At 41.3% G+C, this 25,735-nt stretch overlaps 1 protein-coding gene across 1 annotated transcript in view; it reads right to left on the bottom strand.

The window, feature by feature from the left end:
• Positions 1 to 25,735, bottom strand: part of adcy5 (adenylate cyclase 5) — a 97,911-nt gene that overhangs the window by 31,517 nt on the left and 40,659 nt on the right. Inside the window, exons 2-7 of the mRNA XM_073474206.1 lie at positions 24,058 to 24,207; positions 21,391 to 21,512; positions 8,144 to 8,255; positions 2,625 to 2,752; positions 1,592 to 1,750; positions 849 to 990 (exon numbers count right to left, since the gene is read on the bottom strand). Of these exons, the coding sequence (XP_073330307.1) occupies positions 849 to 990; positions 1,592 to 1,750; positions 2,625 to 2,752; positions 8,144 to 8,255; positions 21,391 to 21,512; positions 24,058 to 24,207 (813 nt within the window). The remainder of the gene's footprint in view (positions 1 to 848; positions 991 to 1,591; positions 1,751 to 2,624; positions 2,753 to 8,143; positions 8,256 to 21,390; positions 21,513 to 24,057; positions 24,208 to 25,735) is intronic.

The raw sequence follows: 25,735 nt of genomic DNA, 5'->3' as shown, positions 1-25,735 counted from the left end.
TATTTGGGCGTATCTGCAATATATACAAAAGAGCGGAAATATTCTGCAGATGTTTTGCAGAACTTTGACGATGAGAAGTTTAAACGTCATTTCCACATGTGCCGGTGTACTTTTGAGTATGTGTCACAGCTGATTAAACCAGCACTGACACGGAGGATTACATATCGTTGACACGTTTACTCACTCGCTGTAAATTCACTCCAGACATGTCTGCTCTGTTCACACATGTGGTTCACCTGGACTTAGGACTAGAGAGTTGGCTGGGTGAGTCTGGAGCAAATGATGCAGAGGTAAACTCTGGATAAATCCAGAGTTACAATGCATGTGTGAAAGGGGCGTAAGTGTACTTTCACGAGTATTTTTCAAGTCTGTAATTTTACTCGTACACTATGTAATCTACTCAGTCACACTATCCGATCACCGATGGGCCAAAGAAAACTGACATACAGACAAAGACAGAGAACTTTGCAGCAGGTTTTAGGAGGTGACCACTGAGCAGAACAGAGCACGAGTCATTTAGACCGAAGAGTTGGAGAAACCGAAACTCCTTTGACTGAATGTCTGCTATTGATAATGTCTTAAACATCAACGGTTAAAAAGTAACTAATACTCTGAGTCGTGTTTAAGAAGAATACTTTGTACTTCTGCTTGACTATTATTTGAATACAGTCGCCATAACAACTTTAAAGGTGATCACAAAGGCTTGTAGTGGAGGCCTTCTGCCCCCTAGTGGCTAGATTTCAATGAATACAGCTTTAAATTTAAGAAATTTAAATTAATCAGACCTAAATACTGTGCATCTTATTATGTGTGCACTTTGCAGTTTCAGACATTAATGTGGACCGTACCCTTTTCTGACTGCAGCCCACAATGAGGTAGGTTTCTATGTTGTGCTTCTTCAGGAAGGCGTTCCTGTCTCCCCCTGCTCCCGCCTCCACATCGTAGTCCCCATTCAGATAATTCAGAGTGGCCTTAGTGATGTGGATACGCCTGAAATGGGAACAACACACAGATCACCCACATAAATGTTCATCATTCAGATACTGAATATTCAAACGTACAGTGCTACAGGCAGCATATATAGGGTGAATTCCAAATTGAATACTTTTTCTGTTTACTTGTAGTGCGTACTGCAGCTGACCTTACAAAGTACATACTGTTGCATGCAGTATGCATACAATTGGGACATATTACTTCGTCATGACAGTGCGCCTTGAACTTTGACCCTCTGGCTCCTGTATCTGTCTCAGCCTTAGCACCAAATAGTACAAAGAACGTAGTTCTGACACTTAAATGTGTTTTCATCTGTCATTCTGTCAGATGTTTGTGCTCTCGCTGCTTTATTTATATTTGCATGACTGTGGGTCAGAAAAGCATGCTGGCTTTCATACTGCAAAATATGACCGGATGTAGTCGGACATCCTCATATTTTGGCACACTGCATTTCACATACTTTGTATTGGGACATACTGAGTCTTTTTCTGGCATACTAAACAGTATGGTAGTATGGGTATTGGAACACACTGACAGTTTGAGCAAAGTGGACTAGTTTATAGTCGGTTTGATGTAGACTAAAACTGGCGAGACATACCCAGCTTGGCCCCCAGCCTCCATCTGATTGGCTAGTGTGACATCATTGGACCAGACATCAAACTGCCACTTCCTGAGTCCCAGCACCCCACAGTGCACCCTGCCGCTGTGGATGCCCACTCGCATGTTCACATTCACTCCAGTCACCTCCCGTACCAGCCTGCAAAAAACATGAAAAATGACGGTGAATGATCTCTAACGTGACAAAAATAATAATCCGCAAACAATAATCTACAATATATTATTTATAATTTTGCCAACATCTTTGGTAACACACGCTGATCGCTTTTAAAGCAGTGTTTTTAGTACTGTGTGTCTTTCTAACTCGGTGCTTTTTCTATGCAGCTAATGATACGCCTGCTCTTGTGAGAAAAGTAAGTTGTGATTTTAGGTGAAAGTATGCTTTAACAGCAGATTTAAAAGGTTTAACACATTAATCTGAAGCTGGGAAGATATAGACCCGTACTACACTGACCAGCATCAGTGGGAATGGATAAATAAATAGCGGGCATGATGCTAACAGAGCAGATTTAGGCAGGTCAGCTGCGACTGCTTAAAAACTTGGGTCACTGTTGGAACAAATGAAAAACACGGAGGAACTGGCTGGCCCTTTGGGGATTGTGTAACAGACAGACATTATACATCCTTCACAACCATGTGTCAGCCTCGAGCCTTAAACCGTAACCTCAACCCCTGAGAAGATGGATGTCAGATGTCAGTTTGTCTTTGGGATCATTTACAGGAGCTAACTGAGATATGAAAAAAAGAGCAGGAGCACCAGAAGTTTTTAGATGTGTAACAGAAAAGTATTCCTGTATAACAAGTGATGTTATCAATTACTGCTCCCACTGCATATACGATAATTCCCATGAAAAATATCTAAATCATATCATCCATTAATCCATCCAGTGGTTTTCCCGCCGGCTGTGCTCTCTGAAGCAGACTGGAGACAACAGCTTCCTTCAGACTTTCACATATTTAGCCATTTTTATTGCAGTCACATGTTAACCACTGAACCAGGGTGGAAGTCTTACGAAATGGCCTCTATCATGTCCATCCCCATCTCCACACAGCAGTGGGCGTGGTCGGCCCTCGCCTCTGGCAGCCCAGACACGCAGTAGTAGCAGTCTCCCAGGATCTTGATCCGCAGACAGTGGTTCTCCTGTCAGGAAAGACCACACCCCATAAGTTCATTAAGACTTTAATATTATTGGCTGTCAGAGGTGCTGGAGGTATATGGAGGACCTGAGATTTTTAGCGTGTGTGTGCTTGCATAATAAGGGTTATACTGTATGTAAATGCATATCCAATCATTTTCAATATCTAACGAGTAGCTCACAGTTCACCTGTGTGGCAGAAAATCTGTAAGTCATGAGCTCTTTATGGAGAGAACTCCATAAAGAGCGGTCCTGAGAGAGCAGGATCGTCCTGTGTGCTGCTGTGTCTGGAGATCACCGCTGAGCGCTCATGTGGTGACGCAAGGAGGAGGGAGGGGATTGTTAAACTACTAAACGTCTAAGAGCAAAAATCAAACCTCTGAAACAGCACGCCAGAACTGCTGCAGTGTTCCTTCACTGCCACTGCTTACAGTAATGACCTTAGGTCAGTACTTTAAGGATCATCATACTCTCACAAACCACCACTGTAACTTAATAAAACTGACCAGAAGCTATTCTGAAAAACATGTTTCACGGTTGACATTTCCCCCTCAAACATGTCAGGCTTGGGGAGTAATACATTTTACTGGATTATGTAGAATAATGCAGTTATTAGATTACAGATACATTCAGTAAAAAATGATACCTGACAGGATTACAATTTTAGAATAAAGAACAACACACCAGTCTGTAAACATGCAGATACAATAGGTAAGTAGTAACTGTAGTAGTAATAGTAGTAACTGTATTAGAATACATTTTTACAAAATTTAAATACTTAATAATTAATAGTTCATTAATATAATTACAGAAATGTTTAATTCTAAAATGGCAGGAGAACATTCAACCTTAAAATGCTCATCACAGTCAAAGCCTCATTGCTACAGCTAATCATCATCACAAATTTGCAAGTTATACATGCCCTTGTTTCTCAGACTCTCAGTAACAATAACTTCAGCTGCTCTCATCAGTATTTTTAACATAACAATGGATCATACCACATGTAATGTGAAGGGGGAAGCTCGTTTAACCCACAGAGAAATCCACTTTACTCGTACAGAGCTTATTAGCAACTCAACTTTAAGCTCAGTGTTTTTATTGTTATTATTTTATTAGTATTATTATTAGTAAAGTAGAACATTTCTAAAGAGCCGGATATAAGTGGACACCAGGCAATCTAAAAGGAGAGTTGAAATTGGACTCATATTTGCCAGCTGGTCAGAAAACCCGACTCCTAAAGTATACTTCTGCAAGTATGTTGCTCCAAGTCTAATAAACTGTTTTATTAAATCAACCTTAAAATGAGATTTTAATGTTGTGCATTCGGCCATCGAGCTGAATCTTTGCACATTCAAACAACTAAAAGGAAACATTGATGGATAAAAAGAAGCACGATTCCACAATAGCTGCATCTTAACATTGGTTTAACACATTAACCTCAGAATCAAAGACCCACTGGCAGTGTATGTGTTCTTGTGAAACACTCTCTATCCCATGATAGCCACCTGAGTGTCTCTCTAGCCCATGGCTCTGGGAAGATACAAAAAGACCCACTGTGTAAACAGTGCAGACAGAGAGCGTGTGTGTGTGTGTGTGCGTGTGTGTGTGTGTGTGTGTGTGTGTGTGTGTGTGTGTGTGTGTGTGTGTGTGTGTGCGTGAGTGTGAGTGTGAGTGTGTGTGTGTGCGCGCTGGTCTACACGCAGATACAAGGCACATCTGGCATGGACATAAAAGTGTCAGGAGCAACGTTTCCTGCTCATAATGCCTGCTTCGCTCATAAATATTGATTAGCACATTATTGCACCTTTCATAAACAAATGTCATATATTGAGTGTTAGCTGGACAAACAATGAAGCTTCTGTGGATAAGAAAAAGAAAATATCAATATTCATGAATGTGCTCTCTATGAAGCTGTGGTTCAGATATTAGAGAACACATGTCTGGCTGCAGGACACTGATGGCTGATATGAAGCAGATATTTTGGAGCTGGAACTCTGTGCACATGTTTGTATTTATGTTAGCATTGGAGGAAATGTATTACCCAACTGTATTTAGAGTTTTATCTGTGGGCAAAGTAACCACACTGAGACAAGGACCAAATGAAGTGAAGGCCGATGTGTAAGACGTCCACACATTAAGCTAGCTAAATGAAAATGCATCTCTCTTTCTCCATTTAAGCCTTCCATCCACCATCTCACATGATAACTGGGTTTTTAGGGAAATTCAGGGGTTTAGCATGAATTCACTTAAAGGATGAGTTCACCCACAAATGGAAATTCAGTCATTATCTAGTCACTCCTACGCAGATGAGAAGTTGGATAAAGATACGTAGTCCACAAAACATTTCAGGAGCTTCACAGCAAAACAGGGTTGCAGAATTCTCCTAAACAACTGAAGTAGATGGGGAAAAAAATGGCTCCATACAGCTTGTCCGGTGTAATCCAAGTCTCTGGGAGCCCTGTGATCCAAAATTGATTTGAGGAGACCTTTTTGTTACACCCTTTTTAAAGCCAAGATCTTCATTGTAGCTGCTAAGCTGAAAGCATTAACGTGCACCCTATCTGAAGCGGGTGCACAAACTTCAATTGAGGACATAAATAATGTTTTGTCTAATCAATTTTGGATCTCTGGGCTTCCCGAGACTAGGATTATGTTGGATGAGCTATCCAACATAATCCTATGCCATTTTTCCATCACATCTGCCGGCCCGGCTCTACTCGGTTTGAAATTTACATTTCCACCACAACTGGGCTACCTGCTGGAAGGTGTGTCTTATTGACGCTCTTGTCTCGATCCCCACAGTACTATCGAAGAATCCCCGCTAACAAAGTAGCTCCGCTAATTCAGTAACACATTTCATTTACTATAACTTCTTCACAATAAAAGCCCCCTGTTATTTACTCATTAAAAGCTTTTATGATGAAGCAGCCTTACAGGAAATGTTGTGTTTTCAGCAGCAAAAACTAAACATGACTCTTAAAAACAGTAAAACACAGCAGATGTTTAAAAGTACAAACAGGACGAGAGAAACTAAAGAGGTTCAGTTAGAAGCTAGGCGCGGCCTGGCTCAACTCGCCGCAGTAAGACTGGTGATGGAAAAGCAAATCGGCGTGGCTTGGTTTGACTCAGCAAGTGCTGGTGGAAAAACGGCACAAGTCTCCAGCTATTTCAGTTGTTTACGAGAATGCTGCAACACTGTTTTACTGTGAAGCTCCAGGAATGTTTTGTCGACTGCGAAATTTCAACTGGCTTTATTTCATCAAGACATTTCTTTGTATATAATACATATGCACATACAGTAAATACAGTACTGTATATATGGCAATACAAGAGGTGAATAACTGAGATTAATTAAGCGTGACTTTGGTTTGGATGTTCTGCATTTTATTGTAAGTGTGTCATGTAGTCTGCATGGGACTTGCACTGGTCTGGTCCTGGTCTCAACCCCTCAGAGTCTTAGTCTTGCCTCGATAACACTCTGGTCTTGGTCATGGTCATGACTTGGCCTCTGTTTACGTGGTCTTGACTATAACACCGGTCGATAGTTCCCAATCATTTTGGCCTGTGACGCATAAACAAAAGTTTGTGTTCTAGCGATGTTGTTTCCTTACAAAAGGTGATTATTCCTCTTCTGATTGCTTTATTTCATATGTTTTAGAATACAATTATCCAATAACTCAAAAAAGCAAAAAGCAAAGATTGTAAGAAAGACTGACAAAATATACCTACTTTAGCATAGCACGTGTTTCCTTTTGCTTTACTCTACAGTCCAGTACAGTGTGACGCATGCCATAGTTCACCAAATATTTTACAAACTGAATTGTTTTTGAACAAACAGATGCTGAGCCAGAGAAGGTGTAGTAACAGTCTTCAGTCGAATGTTTCACACCCTGTCCACACTGACTGCATCCAGTCTGCTGCTCTGCTCTGACAGTCCCATTCATTGTTAATGAAGCAGTCGGCTCCCCTCCTGTGGGGGCAGTTGCACTGAGTGTCATGTGTTCTCCATGACTTGTCTGATCACTGTCTCAGCACCTCCTCCTTCAGCTTGTACTTAAAATATTCTGCTACTGAAAGATAAGAACTATCTCATGGATTATTCAGAACTATATTACCACTGTTTTAATAATAAATGAAATATGCAGACAGTTGAGATAGTTAAAATATCACAAATGCCTCAAGAATTTATTTTTCCATGTAGCTACTGCTTCTCTGTTCATGCACTTCAAAACAGCGTGTCCTCATCGTATCCTTCTTGTGAGCAGGAGGTTCAAAGAGCCAGTCCTCCTCTACTACTGTACTCCTCTAGTCCCTCTCATGTGCATGACCTTTGAGGAGCCTGTGCTCTGACCTACTACTCTGGTTCACAGTCTAACCGCTGACTGGCTTTACTGTTCATACTGTAGGCTGCAGGTTTTATCTGAGTATTAAACTCAGCAGTATCAGAGGTGAGCCCTGAACCAAGGAAGCTAAAAAAGAAGGAAGGGTCAACACGTCACTGAATCCTGCTTTGGTAACAACATAATTTAAATCAATGGGAGAGGCATGGAGTACACACTAACAGAACATATCTACACTATCTGAAGTGTGTTCTTTCACTTTCTGGAGGCATTTCTTCATCAGAAGTCAAACGACGTAGACATGTTGGGTTTTAGTGTGATTCTCCATCATCTCCCATAGACTTCAATACAGCTGTCACCGCAGTCTGGTGGCAGAGCAAGATTCAGTGACATGATGACCCTTCTTTATTTTTTAAGTTCCTTGCCCTGATCCAGGAACATCATGCATCACCAGGTAAAGTTTTCACAATTATGCTATCAGGACAATAACATCGCCAGTGACCCAAACTGCTACAGTGATGAGAGTGAGAGTGCTACAGCAGCTCTGTGCAGCAATCACTATTAAGAGCCGCTCACAGCCTACATGCATCTGTGTGCACATTAACTGTTTCAGCCACAGATTGAATAAACAGCAGGCTGCAGTGACAGTAGGTGAACTCTGACCTATTTGCTGTTTCACAGTCCTTCACTACCAATTATCCATTACATGTGCAGGATGTTCGGTGAGCCCACTGAGGAGAATAACTCAATAACCAGTAACAACCAAAATGAGTTCACCTCATTCGTAATCACTGGAAGGAACCCCAGAAATGAGATCAGGCTTGTCTGCCATCTGATGTCTTATGTAAGTGTAACTGCATTCATAAGTAGCACCCAAGATAACACAAGATCTTGATCAAGCCATGCTTCATTAGTGTTATCAATGGTATTTGAACAACAGCTTAGCAAATAGAGCTAGAGTTACAGAAGAAAAGTACAAAAATGAAAATGTGAGCACATTTTGTGGCCTTCACATACAGTATAATACATGTGTGGGATTCTGTGATGCATTCTTACCGCCGCCAGCTTGTCAAAGCGGGCGAAGAGTTCATTCAGAGTCATCACCAACTCCTGCGCTGTGCACTGGGATGCCAGACTGGTGAAACCCTCGATGTCTGCAAATAAGATGCTGTAGGGACACAAAGACAAGAGAAACACAGTTCAAAATCTTTCATTCTCCCAGTTTGGAAAGACAGTTCCCTCTGTACTGCAGTCCTCGTCTCTGATATCTGTACTGTTTGCCTGGTGAGGCTGCAGACAGACATGTGCTACCTGAGAGGGCACATGGTGTCACCAGCCGCTTCTTTTCACCTGCCGGCAATGAGCTTCAACAGGAAGGTGTAGCCCAGGGGAGCTTCAACTCAAACTGGAACTGAAATCCTTCTCTAAAGATGCACATATTGTAGATGTGTTACAGAGGCTTGCAGACGGCCCGATGTGTTCACCTCTCAAATCTCAACTACGAGTTGTGTGGCCCTGTACGTCAAGCAGGTTGATTAGTTTAATCATGTCTGTAAGGAGGTGGGCTTGATAACAGGGAGGAAAACAATTGTAAATGTACTATATACAAGTATAAAGCAATATCCATGCAAATTCAAGCAAGCTATGCCAAGAACATGATCGTTTGCCGCCTTCCCACGCGTGATCACAATCAATTCTGTTAGTTTGAATGCTAAGCCGAAGCCAGAGGGTTACTGGGAATCAATTCCCTGCGCTGCCCATGGCCCATGGTCAACATTTCCCAGAAGTTCCCAGAGTTTCCAGAAGAGACAAAAACCGAAACTCATGACTCAATGCCATAGGAAATCTCACCCAAAAAGAGTCCCATACTGTTCCTTTACTGCAATCAGCACTTTGAGAAGAGTTTATTCTGAAACAGCCCTGCAGCTGCATCTGATCTCTGCACAGTCGGTCGGAGCAGCACATGGTGCACAGAGACAAGGCTCTAAGTTTGGACCTGCTGCCCAGCTGTGATCTTCCTGTATTCTCCCTGTGCCAGCGTGTCCCACCAGTTTAGTAAGTAGAGCATGTGCCCCATGTAGAGAGCCTCACCTCAGCGGCCCAGGGTTTGGTTCTGACCTGTGGCCTTTTGCTGCATGCCTCTTTGTCTCCCTGTTTCCTGTCTCTCTTCAGCTGATCTGTCCAATAAAGCTATTAAAAAAAGGCAGAAAAAAAGGTCTTCCCAAGGGCTCCCTGTTCTCTCAACAAATGTCAGCTGTCATCTAACTTTCTAACTAAATTTGTCCATAAAATACTTGATTCAAAACTCCTGAAAAAGAAACCATGACCTCATTTTGGTACACCAGACAAGAGTTTAAAGAAAGGAAGGCAGAGAGTGATTAAACGACTCTGGTCGATGTGTACCACTGAAGTAATTGAATGGAGGTGAAAAGTGTGAGACTTTGGGTGACGTGTCTTTGTACAGTCATGTCTGAATGTAATACAATGCCTGTGATCTGTACTGGATATAGCATTTGTGCTAATGAGGTCTAGCCCTGGCAAAATGGCAGAGAGAGAGAGAGAAAGAGAGGGAGATCTAATACGTTTGCGAGTCACCTTACGCTTGTAAAAAGTTAGCTTTCCTTCCCAGAGAACAAGGTAAACTGATACACAAAGGTCTTTTAGTGACTGAGGCATTTTCATTACCCTCCTAACACTGACGCACAACAGCAGGACAGATGATCTCATCAGCCTGAATCATTGCTCTCAGAGAGACACAAGGACAAAGGGACCAGGCTGGCAGGTAGGGACAGTGATAGGCTCAGCGTTAGCTGTGGGAGACAGATAAAACCTTGTCCTGAACGTTTCAAGTTGTTCTGTGAGGCATCACAACCCTCGACCACACAAAGTCTCATCTCAAGCTTGACATTTCTCTCTTCAATAAGCATATTTATTCTCTGGTTATTGATTTTCTCCCGGGGTGAAGCATGTGATGAACTTCATAAATCAAACTCAGAAGGCAAAAACCAGCCTCGTGTCTCTTGCTACTGAGTGCTGCTTAACCCAGTCTTAACTTCGACAAAGACTCACCTGAGCTTGACTCAGTGCCTTGTAAGATATCCAATAATCACATAAACCTTGAGGAAAAAAATAACCTACCCACCTTAATCTTAATTCATTCATTAAAGTGTGGGCATCAATACTCTGTGACTCTGTACACCAAAAAGGTCTGGGGCTGTTTTTCAAGATTTGGACCCATTGCTCCAAATAAGAGAAGTCTTTATGCTCCAGTATGATATATGTCTCTATAGTTACAGTATTTATCATGTTTGCAGGCAAAACTGGCTATGAAGTAAAGTAGCTCATATTATCTGAATGGAGCACTGTGTTAATTCAGGCAGAGCAGACCATCAGCTGATCGTTGTCAGCTGATTCTTCCAATCACATTTACACAAACTAATGAGGCTGTAATCTGACAATACTCCCTCACTCTGCTGCTTATTCATGCCACTGCTGCTTTTATGCATGCTGCTGAGTCTAACAGCTCCTCCATTGTGAGATTACCCTGAATCATACTCATTACTGTTATTTAAATCACTGTGCCAGAGTTAGCTCAGAGCTAATTTCCATCCGCAGTCTCTTGCACATATAGAATAACACATAGAAACAGTGATGACACACAACACATGATTCCTGCATGACTCCTGGACAATATGACATCGCTACTGATATTATATGAACATGAAATCGATATGTTGATTTTAATAATCTGATATTACCACAACCTTTATCGTCATTTGGCAACAAAAAGTCTATCAGAGGAAAAAACTGACTGCTGCAATGCAGGATGAAACAGTTTTACACGGGACAAGCTCACATTCCTAAAGCTCAAAAGCCCTTCAGTGCTGAACATGATTAAAGTAAAAGGACTTTTCTTCATATATATACACATTAGTGTGATTTAGCATTAGCATTTTTGTTGTACACCATGACAATGCTGTGGAAGATTATTTTCATATAAACTAAACAACGTGGGGCCAAACGCTTGTGACACACCTATCAGGCTGTTCATACTACTGTGCACTGGATGTTTTACTCTAAATTATGGCATCCTATTGCTATAAAGACATCCCATGCCATTAATGAGGTACATGCATTTTTTCTTATATAATAAACTGTGTACCCTGTAAGGGAGGTAGTCATTATATTGTATTTTCTGTCTTCTCTTTTTGTATCCACTGTATTGTATTTCTATCCATGAGTCACATTTCCCTGTGGTCACTTGTAAAGTGAAGTGATCTCTCTGTGTTGCATACAATTCTCGTCCCATTTGATGTGAACACATTCACGGCTGGATAATACACTCAACAAACTCAATGTCACATTTTTGTTTTTGCTCCCATTTTCAACAAGAAAGAGTGAAACATTTAAGACTTTATCTGCACACCAAAGAATTATTTCTCTCAGATTTTGCGCACAAACGTTTGTGTTGAGCACAACAATCCATCCACCTGACAGGTGTGGCCTATCAGGATGCTGATTAGCATTAACGGCATGATTATTGCACAGGTGTCCTTTGGACTGCTCACAATAAAAGACCACACTTAAATCTGAAGTTTTATCACTCAACAAAATGCCACAGATGTCGCAAGTTTTGAGGGAACATGCAACACGCATGCCGACTGCAGGACTGTCCACCAGAGCTGTTGAACATGAATTGAATGCTCATTTGGCAAACATAAGCTGTCTGCAAAGTTGTAACCATGCCAGCCATGGACCTCTACATCCGGCTTCTTTACCTGCATGAGCATCTGAGACCAAGCACCTGGACAGCTGATGGAACAGCTGGTTTGCTCAACCAGAGAATTTCTGCACAAACTTCAGCGTAAGCTCCGCTGTGTGCTCGTCCTCCTTTCCAGGGTCTTGACCTGACTGCCTGTTGGAACTGAGATGAGCAGGCAACTGTTCACCTTCAGTGGTGTCTGACACTTTAAAGAGGTGTTGTCTTCAAGGAGGAATCCCGGGAGACACTGTACCAGGTGGGGCTGGGTACCATTTAAAAAAAGATAGATACCAATAGAGATAACATTCATCCACCACCATCACCTCATGTTGCAGCATGATACTGCACGGCTTCATGCTGCAAGGATCTATACACAGTTCCTGGAGGCTTAAAACATCCCAGTTCTTCATGGCCTGCACACTCACCAGACATGCCAGCCACTGAGCATGTTTGGGATGCTCTGGACCGATGTGTCTTACAGCATGTTCCACTTCCTGCCAGTATCCAGCAACTTCACGCAGCCACTGAAGAGGAATCGGCACCGTGATCAACTCTATGTTAGGGAGACTGAGGCAAAGGGTGGTCACACAAGACAGTGACTGACTGGTTTTTTGATCATTCTTTTTTGGGGTGTGTCTGTAACCCCTGTCACATGAGTCATATGTAAACTGCACTTTTTTGAGTGGCCTTTAATTGTGAACAGTCCAGAGCACACCTGTGAAATAATCATGTCTTTAATCATAATCGTGATATGCCACACCTGTCAGCCAGCTGATATACAGCTTTAATATCAACTAGCAGGCAGCATTGTTATTATTTGGTTTGGTGAGACCAGACATTGCAAAAGTTTTCTGACTATGTAGAAGAGGCTCTCTGAGTCAGACCCCCAGGAAGGACAAGAGAGGGCTATAAATAAACAAAGCTTTAAACCAAACAAGCTCACATGAATCTCACAGGATAGGTGCCTGCTACACAGCCAAGAACATGGTGTGCTTATACAGTACAGAATGTGTGGGTGGGACATGCGGGTGTGTATGTTCATATATGCACACACTAATGTGTCAGTTCGTATGTGAGTATGTGAAATTCATTTGTGTGAGTGTAACGACCAGGTTTTGTCAGGGTTCACAGACTTTTTCTCTTGGCTGCCCACATGTCAAGAGCACTAACAGGTTCTAATGAATGTGGGCTTCAAGAGGCCTAAATGTCCTCAATTTGGGTCTCAAGCCGAAGAGGATTAAGAGTCCCCACTCTGGGGTACACATTTCTGAGAATAATTGATTGTTTTCTGTGAACTGTTGCATGGGAGGACGAGTGAAACCAGACACTTGACCAATGTGTCTGAGCTCAGAGACAGGTCTGTCTTGCCAGCTAAGAGAAGTGATGGTCGAAGAAGAGGGCAAGAGGGATGGAGGGGCAAAGGAGGGAGAGGGATGGAGGGTGCTCTAATTCACTTACATTTAAAGCAAAACCTCTGTAAGCCAATTCAAAATTAAACAAACTGTTCTGCACCAAGTCACATACATACACATTAAGAGGCCGTCCTGTCTGAGAGCAGGATCCTCCTGTTACTGCTGTGTCTGTTGATTACTGCTCCCCCATACATGCTCGTGTTTTCACCGGCTGTGCCACAGCACGTTTCAGCAGCGTCCCAGAAGCAGCACTCCGCTCTGCTCCGCAGAAAATACACTCCGAGTCTGTTTTTGACAGATGTGGACCGCAGCCACATCAATCTGCAGAGTAGTTAGAGCCCGACAGGAAGTAAGACAGCAGAATGGCATAGTACATCCGGTCAATTTCCAAAATAAAACAGACTCGGAATTTACAGCACAACAAAGTTGGAAATATAATAATAGTAATAATAATAATACTAAATAAACACTCTGAAAATGGACAGATAACAAAACAATTTAACTACATAGCCTACTCAACCAGAATAGAAGCACAAAAATCAAGGAGAAACAACAAAATAAACACAATCTGAGCAAATCAACAACATCAGGCAGGCATGATGCTCCACTTCTGAAACCCTTTAAGTGGGATATATCTACTCTCGGTGCCATATTAGGTACAACAAGTCCATGTGCAATGCAAGAAACTGGAAAAGAACATGTCTTCTGAGGAAGTGTGTGGTTACTGAAACACTGTAAAATGCTGAAACGTAACACAACAGCAGCACGCGTAAAAAAGACAACTACAGTCAGAGAACTCGCTCAGTAATGTCAGTGACACATCTATAAAAACATGAGTCGCTGGTCGTACAACAGAAAAGGTAAAACCATTGAGAGGCTGAGTTTAGGATCAGTTCATTTTACTGTGAATTTTCTTGTAGTGGAAAGATTGTGACATTTATTTACTCTTAACTTTGTAACATAAAAAAACTAGAGGTTTTAGCTGTTGAGGACGCTGAGGATCAAGGCAGTAACACTCTTATTCAAGAACAGTGGACCCACTACAAACCTTCCCACTGCTGTCGCAGATTTGAAGATTCAGTAACAGATTTAATTGCTGAGGATGTAGATTTTTGCATTGTAAGAGCTTGATTACGCTCTGCTGTCCTTGCTTATGCCTGTTTTTTGAAAAGTTGTTCTGTAACTCACGTGTCACCTCTGTGCTGGCTTATGTTTGTGTGTTCTTGCGTAATTTGCTCTGCTTTTATTGCTGCCCATGTTTTTGCCCTGCTTTTACTGTAGCTGACATGAATTACCTCATGACTGACAAACTTGTTTCTTGATTTGAGTTTGCCAACCTTACACCTAGCCAGATGAAAGTTTTGGCATAGTTACAGTAATGTTCATTAATATGCACGTCACCTGAGAAATAAACTGAATAAATGAAATGTAGCTATTTATAGCCAGGTATATAATGGACAGATTTCCTGATGGAGTATCAGTCCCTCCACCATCCCCATGGACACAGTGAAGCAGAGAGCGAGGCCACTTCCCACAGCCTAATGTAACATTAGAGGGGACAGTGGGCGGTGAGCTGGAGAGAGGGCATGAGAGACAGACCTGGGGTCGTTCAGTCTCATTTAATCATTACCTTGGTGATGAGTCACTTGTTGGACGCAACATTAAATTCTGATTTGCTTTTGTAAGTGACAGTGACAGCAGAGGAAATCCTCAACTGGGAGCCGCTGGAGTCTCACAGGGGAAAGATGTTCAGACATCTTATTCAGCGTTTGATTAAACAAATAGAGCTGCAGTGTTTGGCTTAGCTTGCTTTGTTTCATGTTGTGTCCTTCTTGGAACTCACAAGGATTTCAGGCAATAATTTCCTCAGCTGATAACAACACAAACACGTGAAAGGGTTTGAAATGATAACCACACAGTTCTGTGAAAATACGAATGCCTTGAAGATAAAGCATTCTCTTTCTGTTTTCAGATCAGTTCATATTTGGGCTTTGGGATGAACAGAGACTTTAGTGATCGATTCAAGGTTGACTGAGGAAGAGAGCCTGAAAAAGCAGAAACACTTTGAGGAGGAGAGCTGACTGCAGAGACAGTTAACTAGCAAAAAATATTCAGTTAACGCCAGTGACATGAGTCCTTTCATGAATATTTTTTAACACTTCAGATTAACACAGCACTATCACAGGGATGGGTATTAATAACAGTATTTAACGCAGCCAGGGGCTAAATACAACAACGCGTTGATATTAAAATGGAAATGAACGGTAACACCTTATAATAACGATCATTTCAGAAAGGCACACTTATAGTTAATCAGTGTTCCTCAGTCCAGGTCCTCGGGATGTTTCCCTGCCCCAACACACCTGATTGAAATGAATGGGTCGTTATCATTGACGAGCTGATTATTTGAATCATGTGTGCTGGAGCAGGGAAACATCTGAAACATGCAGGGCAGGACCAGGACCAGGATCGAAGAACACTGCCGGAGATAAGAGTTATTTCACTGTCGACAAACAATGAAATGTTTTATAAACCATTTATTAAGCAACTGTTTATTGCAAAGTTGCAACTGATGCCTATTATACTTAAATATAATGATGTATAATGTTTATAACACTGTGTAGTTCATCTATAAACATTACTTGGACATCCGTTATAAAGTTGCAACTGATGTTTATAAAACTTAACAATTGCTCAATAAATCATTTATAAAGTGTTTGATTGTTTGTTAACAGTTAAATAACTATTAACTAAAGTATAATTACATTATGACTATAACTGTTCATTTACATTTCATTAATGATGATTAGCTCCCCAACTTTTATTTGTATTTGAGTATAATTTGTCCGGGAGTAATCCTTACTTTGACTCAAGCAATGGAGTTGTGTTCTTTGTCCACTGCTGAGGTTTTATGTGTAGAGTCGGGACATTTGTAAGCAGATTGAAAGCTTTTTAAGTGCAGCAACTAATGTTTAAAGCATGTTTTCCTGAGAGTAAGAAAAGGAAGTGGTAACATTGACATTTACTCTGAACTGTCTTGAGGTTTAAAGAAACCGACAAGGAAAAATGGAAAAACAGAGTCATATAGTTTATAATATAGTCCATCCCTTCTCCTGTTGGCAGAGCCACCACTACAAAATCTATTTTGGGTCAAATCTCAGCTGAACCAAAGCTGTGCTGCGCTGGCCTCGCTTGACCCTGTGATCCCTCCTCGTCTGGCACTACCACTGCCACCAGCCAGCTGCCCTTTATCCGCCCCCCCAGCTGCTTAACCCCACTGCTCTGCTGGTTGCTCGCTAACCTCAGCGAGGGAAAAATCTCATTCAGACCCTCCAGTCCTTTTGTCTGGCTCTGACTTTTCCTGTTTCTTTTTCTTTGTCTCGTACTCCATCATTCCATTCACGTCTGTGTATTACTCATCTGATCCACAACCGTCTTCATTTCCTGTTATGTCCTTCCTCCGGTCTCTCCAACCCTCTGTCTTTTTCCCTGTCTCTTTTAGATTGTTGGCCAGCCTTGTTCCATCTTGTCCATTTAGGGGATCGTTTGCAAACAGTGTGTACTTAGCTGCTCTCCCTCTTATTGGCTAAATCTTGCAAAATATATGACATCTGGACACCTGCTTAGGATCGATAAAATTCCTCGAGGCTGAATATGATCTCATCCCTGAAGTAAATGACACGATTTTTAAGTACATGCCTTTATGTACACATTATAGAGGCAAACTCTAGCCAGTTGTAATCTCATCTTTACTTGGTCGGTGAACATCAGCAACATGTGTGTTTGTGTCATTCCTTGTCCTTACTTCCATTAGAAACATGGAGAACAAAGGCAAGGTAAGTTCTTCTGATTAATATAATGTTCTTTCCATGTTTCTCTTCAGGGTGCTGCTGGCCTACATAACAGCACCAGCAGCCACAGTCACAGTGTTCTGAATACTTCACAAACGCTGACGGGGTGACCCGGCAGCATCAAAACATCCGGCCCCAAGCCTTCTTGCATAATACCTTAGTCAGCACACAATGTGGCCTCCTTGCTGAAGCCACAGGACACCATTTTACTCTCAAGGGCAAACACAAGTGGGATGCCACACTCTCAGGATAGGGTACAACACAACTGCACCTTTAGGGTACAAATGTTGTTACTGGGACACTACCATGAACAAATACATTGAGATAACATTTGTTGAAAGTCAAAAGTATTTTCAACGATACCAACTCTGCCTTCAAAACTAAAATTATACAGCCCAGGTGACATTGATTTACTTTTAATGATATAATTAAAATACGGCATGGACCAAGTACCCACAGGCAACGGTGCACACCTCAACGGGGTTCATCAGCCTGATATCCCTTTTCCTCTGGTCAAAAATACCACTTAAGCCCACTAAGATGTGTAAACTCTGCATTTACACCCGGGTCAATTGATTCTGCAGTAGACAGGTTTTTATCACCTCTGCTCGGCTCGGCTTTGATCTAAACGTAAATAGGGAGGGAATTTGAGATGGTCTATTAAGGACGTTTTATTACTGGACACAGTGTTGGAGGTGGAGCCCTGTTCATTCCTATAAAAGCTGCTCAGTGGTGTTTTTGAAGACAGACAGCAAGTGGAATAACAGTGAATATTCCCATCTTGAAAGGCAGTGTGAATGGGGCTATAATCATTCGGAAGTATAATAAGAAATCCAGGGTAATGCCATGTTCACTACATGCACTGTAGTGTAAAATGAGGATTTGATAACTGAAGACTTGAAGGCAGCAACTCTTTTTGTTTAGCCTAAACTGGCAAAATGAATAAAATAATAGAAAAATAACTAGGCTGCAGGCAGGTTTTGTAATCTATATTCCTTGAATATTTAATCATTAGACCTGTGCATTGAAAGGAATTGGCACCAGCTATGTAGAAATACATATTTTAGCATTTTAGCTACAGTAGCTAACATTTGGCTAGCTAAGATTACAGAATACACACTCATTAAGATTAAATCAAATTCATCTTATTGATATTTCTTTTCTCTTGGCTTTATTTGCAGTGAACAGAGGATAGGCAGATACAGTAGGTAGAAACACTAATGCATATCTACTGCAGCACACACTCCACACACCTCTCCACCTCTCTGACTCCCCCTATCCCCCTCTTACTCTTTAGTCGCAGCAGTGGGAGCTGTCACTTCTCTTCCTGTTGTTACTCGGCCTCGCAGCGGAGCCCCAATTACCAAAAGTCACTGCCGGCTCCCCGGCAGGCCGGGTCACACCTGGTTAGCTACCCATTAACCACACACTTATGACCACAGACAGAATTCAGCCAAGCTTAGCGGATGCTGCTAATGTGCCGCCTACTCCCCAGTGAGTCACAAAAACCTACAGTAAGACCAAAACAACACTTTTTGTTGCTTGGTTTTGTTTGTTCCGGCTGAAAATGCAGATTTCTGTGGCTGCGTCTCTTCTAATTATGTAAAGGGTAACGTCTTAACAGGTGAGAGTGAGTTATGGGTCACTGACTTCTGTTAAAGCTTGACAGCTGCAATGAATATATCCACTGTGAACCGACGGGGCCTTCTTGGTGTTTGCCTCTTAATTGCAGAAGGCACAACTGTATTGTTATAATGGCTACACGTCCCTGTTTGTGTATGTGTATGTGTGTGTGTGTGTGTGTGTGTGTGTGTGTGTGTGTGTCTCAGTGCAAATTGGTTTCTGTATCCTCAGTTACATGTCCTGAAAATGTCCTGATTTTACACACCGCACTCTTAATTCTATCAAACTCTTAAACTCAACAAAAAAGCATAATTCCTGATATCACATCATCAGTGCTGAAAAGACCTCTTTGTTCAAGAGCTCTATGTACGTGACATGATGCTCTAACCCCTGAGGATTCAAAGGGACACATCAAAGTCATAATGGCCTTCAATAGCACCTATTATGTACCGAGGTTATGCTGTCCACCTGACTGCGACAGCCACAGGCCGTAAAACTCTCACTGCACAGTTTGATACTCGGGTTGCTGTTGCTCCACACACACACACACACACACACACACACACACACACACACACACACACACACACACACACACACACACACACACACACAGTCTGTTTCTCAGAGTCAACTTGATGCAGTGTTTTATTACTCCACGAGGTGGTGCCAAACCTGACCACAGTAATGAGCTCAGTGTTCACAGTTATTTAGTTAAAGCAAAGCCACATCACACACACCTCAGTGAGGTAAACCAGTGATTAAACAATGAGGTACTGAAACTGTAAGGACCTCGGACAAAAAACAAGAAACTGAAATAACACCGGAAACAAAGACATCTGACCAGATTGAGGAAGATCGAGAGGCTCATTCAAAGTCAAGTACATTTTGTTTATACAGCCAAATATCGCTAATCACAGCCTATCTTTAAACAGTGACATGAGTTATGATCACCTCTCTATATGACCCTCCGTTATCACATGATGGATATTCCTAATGTTCTAAGAATCCACATCCAGAGCAAGACATCAGAGGGACATGAACACTGTTGGAGCGTCCATTGGTACAATCCTCACCAACTCTGACCACCAGTGGCAAGACAGTCTTCAGACAGGCTGATTTACAACAGAAATTTCCTGAGCAAGAATTATTTTCGAGTAGGCTCATAGATTTTTGTTCAAAGTGAATCCTGAAAACACAAAGTAAAGCTGGGGCCTTAATAAGCACCTTCTGTTAATAAGTGCACAACATACAAACAGTGGGAGTAACATTTGGAAGGACTCTGTTCTGTTCATGTGATTAAAAACTGAGCCATCTACCCGGAAACTACACCGATAGAGGATACGTGGCTGAGTGGACAAGCGGCTAATACTAGCATTTTTAGCATTATTACCACACAAATCCTGTTGCTTTTCAATATGCTACAAGTGTTGTAATTATGTTTCACAGTATTTCTAGGTTATAATCTTAAAAACATGAATTCATTGTTTACTTTATTGTCACAACACCATTATCGTAATAAACCATTATAAGTTCTTAACAGGTAAAACTTCTGAAAACTATTTTTTGTGTTCTTGGTTGACTCCTTTCATGGTGACCAGCTGTTGGTGGTCAGAGTTCATCGTAAGTATTTCCATGACATCATATTTGAATGATTCTACACTGTGTATGATCGCTGATACTGTGAATGTGTCTGGAGACAGGTGATAAATACCCTGGGAAAATACCATGCAGCCTATTGTCATGGCAACGCCTGCACTTCTCCCTCCTCCTCTGCCTTTGTCTGTGGGTGGGCTGCACCATTCAGGATTAATCTGGATTAAATCATGTTTTATTTTACTATTCTGTAGCAGCGACTAAACATTAGACTAAACTGACTCGTCTAGATTTGCTGTCCCCAACACCTCTTCCTCCTCCTTATGAAAGTTCTGAAGGCACAAGCTTGAAAGGTGAACAGAAAACGTCCTTATTTCACTGTCGATGATGAGTTTACTCTATGATAGATGAGTTTAATCTATCATAAAAAGAATGATCACTGGTACATTTGAACACAAAACATAATAACATTATTTTGTTTTTGGCAAACTTCAATCAACTCAGCAGAAAGTTTGTATTTAATGGTAATAAAGGTACGGCAGAGATATCCTAACGAACATTTAACTCACTGTAATGTAAATTAATACAGCACATCCAAGTTTTACTGCTTTTATCTGCAACAGAGTTCAAAATTCAGACTTTTCTGAATTAGATTAATCAGCAACATAAAACTCAAAGCCATCATATGACTCAGTGGAGCTGACAACATCACTTTTCTCCAGAGCACTTTCTATTGATGGGTTAATATACTGTAGTACTACTGTACACATACGCTTGTAGTTGTCAGTGGTGGTTCAGCCAAATCTTTGTCCTCTGGCCAAAACTTGCTCAGTGCAGCCTTAAAAAATGTTGTATAATAAGGAGGTTTTGCATTGAATAATTGAATTTATGATCTGAGGAGTCCACTGTGTATCTTGATACATACGCCTTGTTACTCTTAAAGCTTGAAATGATCCGTGGAGCTGTTGAGAAGACGTGTTAATTATAGCAGCTTCAATCTGTTTCCCCAAATGATCCCACCTCCTCCTCGTCAGGGTGGGGGTGGAGGCCTGGTGTTACCTGACGTTGTCGTGCTTCTGGATGTAGATCTTGTGAAACATCATGTCCTCCCGCTTGGCATTGATGTCAGCTTTCATCTCCATGGCAACGTGGCGGGGAAGCACTGAGAGCAGGAGACGTTCCTGCATGGAAACGTGGGGGCAAAGTGAGTTCAGTGGACAAGTATGAGTACGTTAAGAGGTGGTGGCTGTGGTTGTCTGAGGGGAGGCAGCGTGACTAATGCAACTAAATAAGTCTAAGAGCAAGAGCTGCCCCCAATGCTAATGAATAAAGGCTACATAGTGATGAACCATTACATTTATATGAACATCTTCAGGAAAAATAGAACTTGTCAATGTGTAGTAAGATTTAAACCTACTTCTGTTTAAGTAAAGCTGGCCAACTGATTCAACAGGTTTACAGAGTAATACAGTTTTAAATACAAAGGTTTCCCAGTGAAGCCATTTTAAACTGTGATAAAGCAAAAACGTAAAAAACTCACCCAGATATAATGTAATTTAACATTTCTGCAAATCACAGATACCTCAACATTGGACATATGTACCAAACGTGGCATATCACGTTCACATGTTAAGCTTATTAACAAACTTTCACATCAGGAGGTGGAGTGGACAGTCGTGGCATCATTACAAGCAACAAGGCCGCCAACAGTGGCAGTTCGACTGTGGGGTGATTTCCAGCTGTTTTTGTGGCGACCAAAACAGGTAGGCTATTTTAAGCAAAACCATGATGTTTTCCTATCACTAACCAAGTGGTTTCTGTGCCTAAACCCAACCAGAACATAAGCACAGTGTTGTGACGTGTTTTGAGAGAAATGGAAAATTGAACCTAAACAAACGTAAAGTAGCAACATAAATGTTAAGTTTTAACTGTAATCTTGGGTTTTGCAGAAACACAGCCTTTATTCTGGCGATTGGGATGCTGTTAATGTCCAATTCATTCAGATGACACAGTTGGAGCACTTCCAGTGCTTGGATGGACATGACTCTCAACTGTTTAAATCACCAGTACAAAAGATGAAAAAATAAATGAAATAAAAAATCAGATTATTTACGCCTCTGACTGGCTACTTCTCCATAGCAATGGCAGCCAATCGGCAAGCCAAACTGGCTAAGTTGAGTGTCATGTTTCTATGTCTGACTATACTTTACTATACTACTAGAAATCAGCAGCTTCTTCCATTTTTATAACTCTGTTGCAGTGAGGTGTTGAAGAAAAGATGTGCGTTCACAAATTGCACAAAATGATCGGTGGAAAATGTTCCAATATATCCCTCACAGCACAGAGTACAGTCTGAAGTGAGCAGCCACAAATTGTCAGGTACAGCTTTGTTCGTCTTGGAACTTGGAATGAATTAAGAACAAAATCACAACCAAAGCTGTGGCAGTTAGATCAGATCTGGGTTTCGGTGGTTTCGGTGTCTAGCATATGTTATATTTTAGCATGTAGTTATAACTGCAGGAGGTAAGTAGGCAGTGTTGATAGTGGGTGAGCACCATGTTCTTAAACTGGCAATAGACAACTTTTTTGCTTTATCTGAACATTCTCGGGTAAAAAATGATACTATCTGTGTATAGACTGGTTCCCTAAGGACCTCGCTTTCACTACGCCATTCAGAAAATCGATAGTCTAATTATGCCAACAAGGAAGCATCACCTGAATTCAAATTTCAACATTACTTTGTCCCTAGAGATATTTCGTTGACATAAAGGCTGCCACATAAAACATACATACACTTGATGCAGTAACAGACGTGTGTCAGCATGTTTAAAAGACCATACCAATGCTGACACTTACGTCTGTTACTGCACCAAGTGTATGTATTTTTCATGTGGCAGCCTTTAAGTCTACTAAATGTCCCTGGGGACAAATAAAGTAATCTTATATTTTCAATCAGTCAGTTGTGTTTAGTAATAATTATACCAGTACTTTTCATCCCATATTTTTAAGAGGAAACAAAAATCCCTTCAGTTAAATGTAAACGTTAGTGCTTTTTATTCAGAAAACACACAGTTTTCACGTCTACTTTACAGGGCAGACCTGCCACATCCAATATACTGGCCGTGCTAACATATCACGACAACGATCCAGCAAGTTAATGCAGTGTCTATGTATATATGTCTATGATTCTTACAGTATTTTTTTTCCTTTGGACAGTGGCCAGGCTGCTAGCAATAGCCATGTTGCTAACTCCATCTTTGCGACAGCAGCAGCAACAGTAGCACCACAGGGAAACACTAAAAGGGGGGAGTTTAAAAGATTCTGTTTCCACACTAATGCATTCTGACAGTGCATCATCTAAGACGTAGGAATAACATATTGGTGTAGTTTGAGTTGCGACTCCTGCAAGGAGGATGTTTCGCACGAATTTACATCTGAAAGTCATTTTTAAAGCAAGTTTTTAAATACTGAAAATATCAGTACATAAGCAAACATGAAGTAAAGAATGTGATATTGTGTTGAAGAAACATTTACAGCTGCTGTCCTCCACTAAGGAGTAAACTACAGTACACACTTTCCAGAGCAGGAGGTGTTCAATATATAAATATTAAGAGTCTTCAGTCTATTCCTCAAACAGATAATTTGATTTTATCAACAATGTTACTGTTGTTTTGTTTTCTGTTTACATCTCGTCTCCTCCCACCATAAATCTGCACTCTCTCTCACCTGCTGCTGGTTTTCCCTCTGGGAGTGGAGGCGAGCCTGGATGCATTCCCTGGTCTCCTGAAAGGCCTGCCTCTGGGAGCCCTCAGCTGGGTAATGGGTGCACACTCCCACAATGTTGGTACAGGAGAAGATCAGCACGTTGGACACTATCTGTGCAAGACAGCAAGAGAGAGAAAGGGTTAGGGCGCAAAGAAGGGGCTTCCATGTGAGCCAGAGATCACAGAGACACAACAGTTCAAATACAAAGTCGTGTCATCTTGTTATCTTTCTCTCTCCTTCCTGGTGATCTTTACCAGCATTAAATACAGCTAAACAATCAATGCCATTTAATTGCTCACATCCGCTTAAGAGATTTTTATGCCCTGTGGAACATTAACCTTCCCTCTGCAGCTGAACCAGGGGAATTGAGGTGCTGTTGTCTGTATCTAAATTTGACGTCTGTTCTGAAGAAAATAAATTAGCAAATGTTCATGTTACAGTATAAGAACTCAATAGAGTCTCTTTAGCGCATCAGACCTTTAACATTTACATTTCGTATCATATTTGAAGCTCACATTTTCTTTCCACTAGGCGTTCCTCACTTTGGTTGAATGGTAAGACACAGGAATGTGACAGAAAATGGTGTCTCTGTAACTTTTTAGCATCATTTGTCTTCAGTCTCAACATTTATCAAATACATGTGAGTACTGTATGTTTTCCTCCAGCCCAAGTAACAGACGTGTCCTAATGTGAGAATAAAACACATGATAGATGTGTTATAAATATATAGCTTTAAGTTAAAACTACTTTGTTATAGGTTACATTACTGGTGCATAATGACCAAGAATATGACAGAATAAGTCTGGTTATTCCCTAAACAGAGGCACAACATCAGGCTGACTGATGACTGGAATAAAGAACAACGTGTGTTCAGGTGTTTCTGAAACTAGTGCAAGAATGTGAACATAGATTTAGTCTGAATCTACACCTGGTCCCTCAGGTAGGTCTTTGAAAAGTACCAGCGGTTTATTTGGGGAGACCAGAGGACAAAGAGGAGCGGCCATTTTGAATTATAGGAAGAAAGTATATTAGAGATGAAGCAAGTATCTGATATACAGAAAATTAATCTGCAACTATTTTGCTAATCAGCTAATCGTTTGAGCCATTTTTAATTAAAAAAAATGCTGAACTTTGTCTGGTGGCAGCTTTACATTCTGTATTTGCTGGAGGACAGAGCACAAGCTGATACTGTGTTACAATTACAAACTATCCAAAACAGAGTCAATCAGCAGCAGAGTTGGAATTCAGTTTTCTCTTTAGTAGGCAGTTAGGCAGGAAAGCTTCTTATTTACAGTTTTAATATAACATTTTTCAAAGGCACATTTTAAAGAACAGAAAGTAAAAAAAAAAATGTCCTGAACCTGGAGTGGACAGCCGAGGACTTTGCGCTGGCTGTCAAAGGCCCAAAACAAGAATTTTTACCCTAAAGACTAATAAGCAGACACGCAGTTCAATCAATGTGTAGTGCAGGGTGACAGCTGAACAGAGCTAAAAAGAATAGATTCTGTAAACTGGGTTAAAAAAAACCGGGCCGAGCAGTGAGCCTTGAGGAACACCAAAAAACATTTTAGTCACTTCATGGTCTGGTAGTGCTGAGCATCTGACCGCATATGTGAGTGTGGCATAAGATCTTCAGATC

The sequence above is a fragment of the Pagrus major genome, chromosome 9, assembly GCF_040436345.1.
Source record: "Pagrus major chromosome 9, Pma_NU_1.0".
NCBI classification, from domain to species: Eukaryota; Metazoa; Chordata; class Actinopteri; order Spariformes; family Sparidae; genus Pagrus; species Pagrus major.
This window is presented reverse-complemented; position numbering and strand designations above follow the sequence as displayed.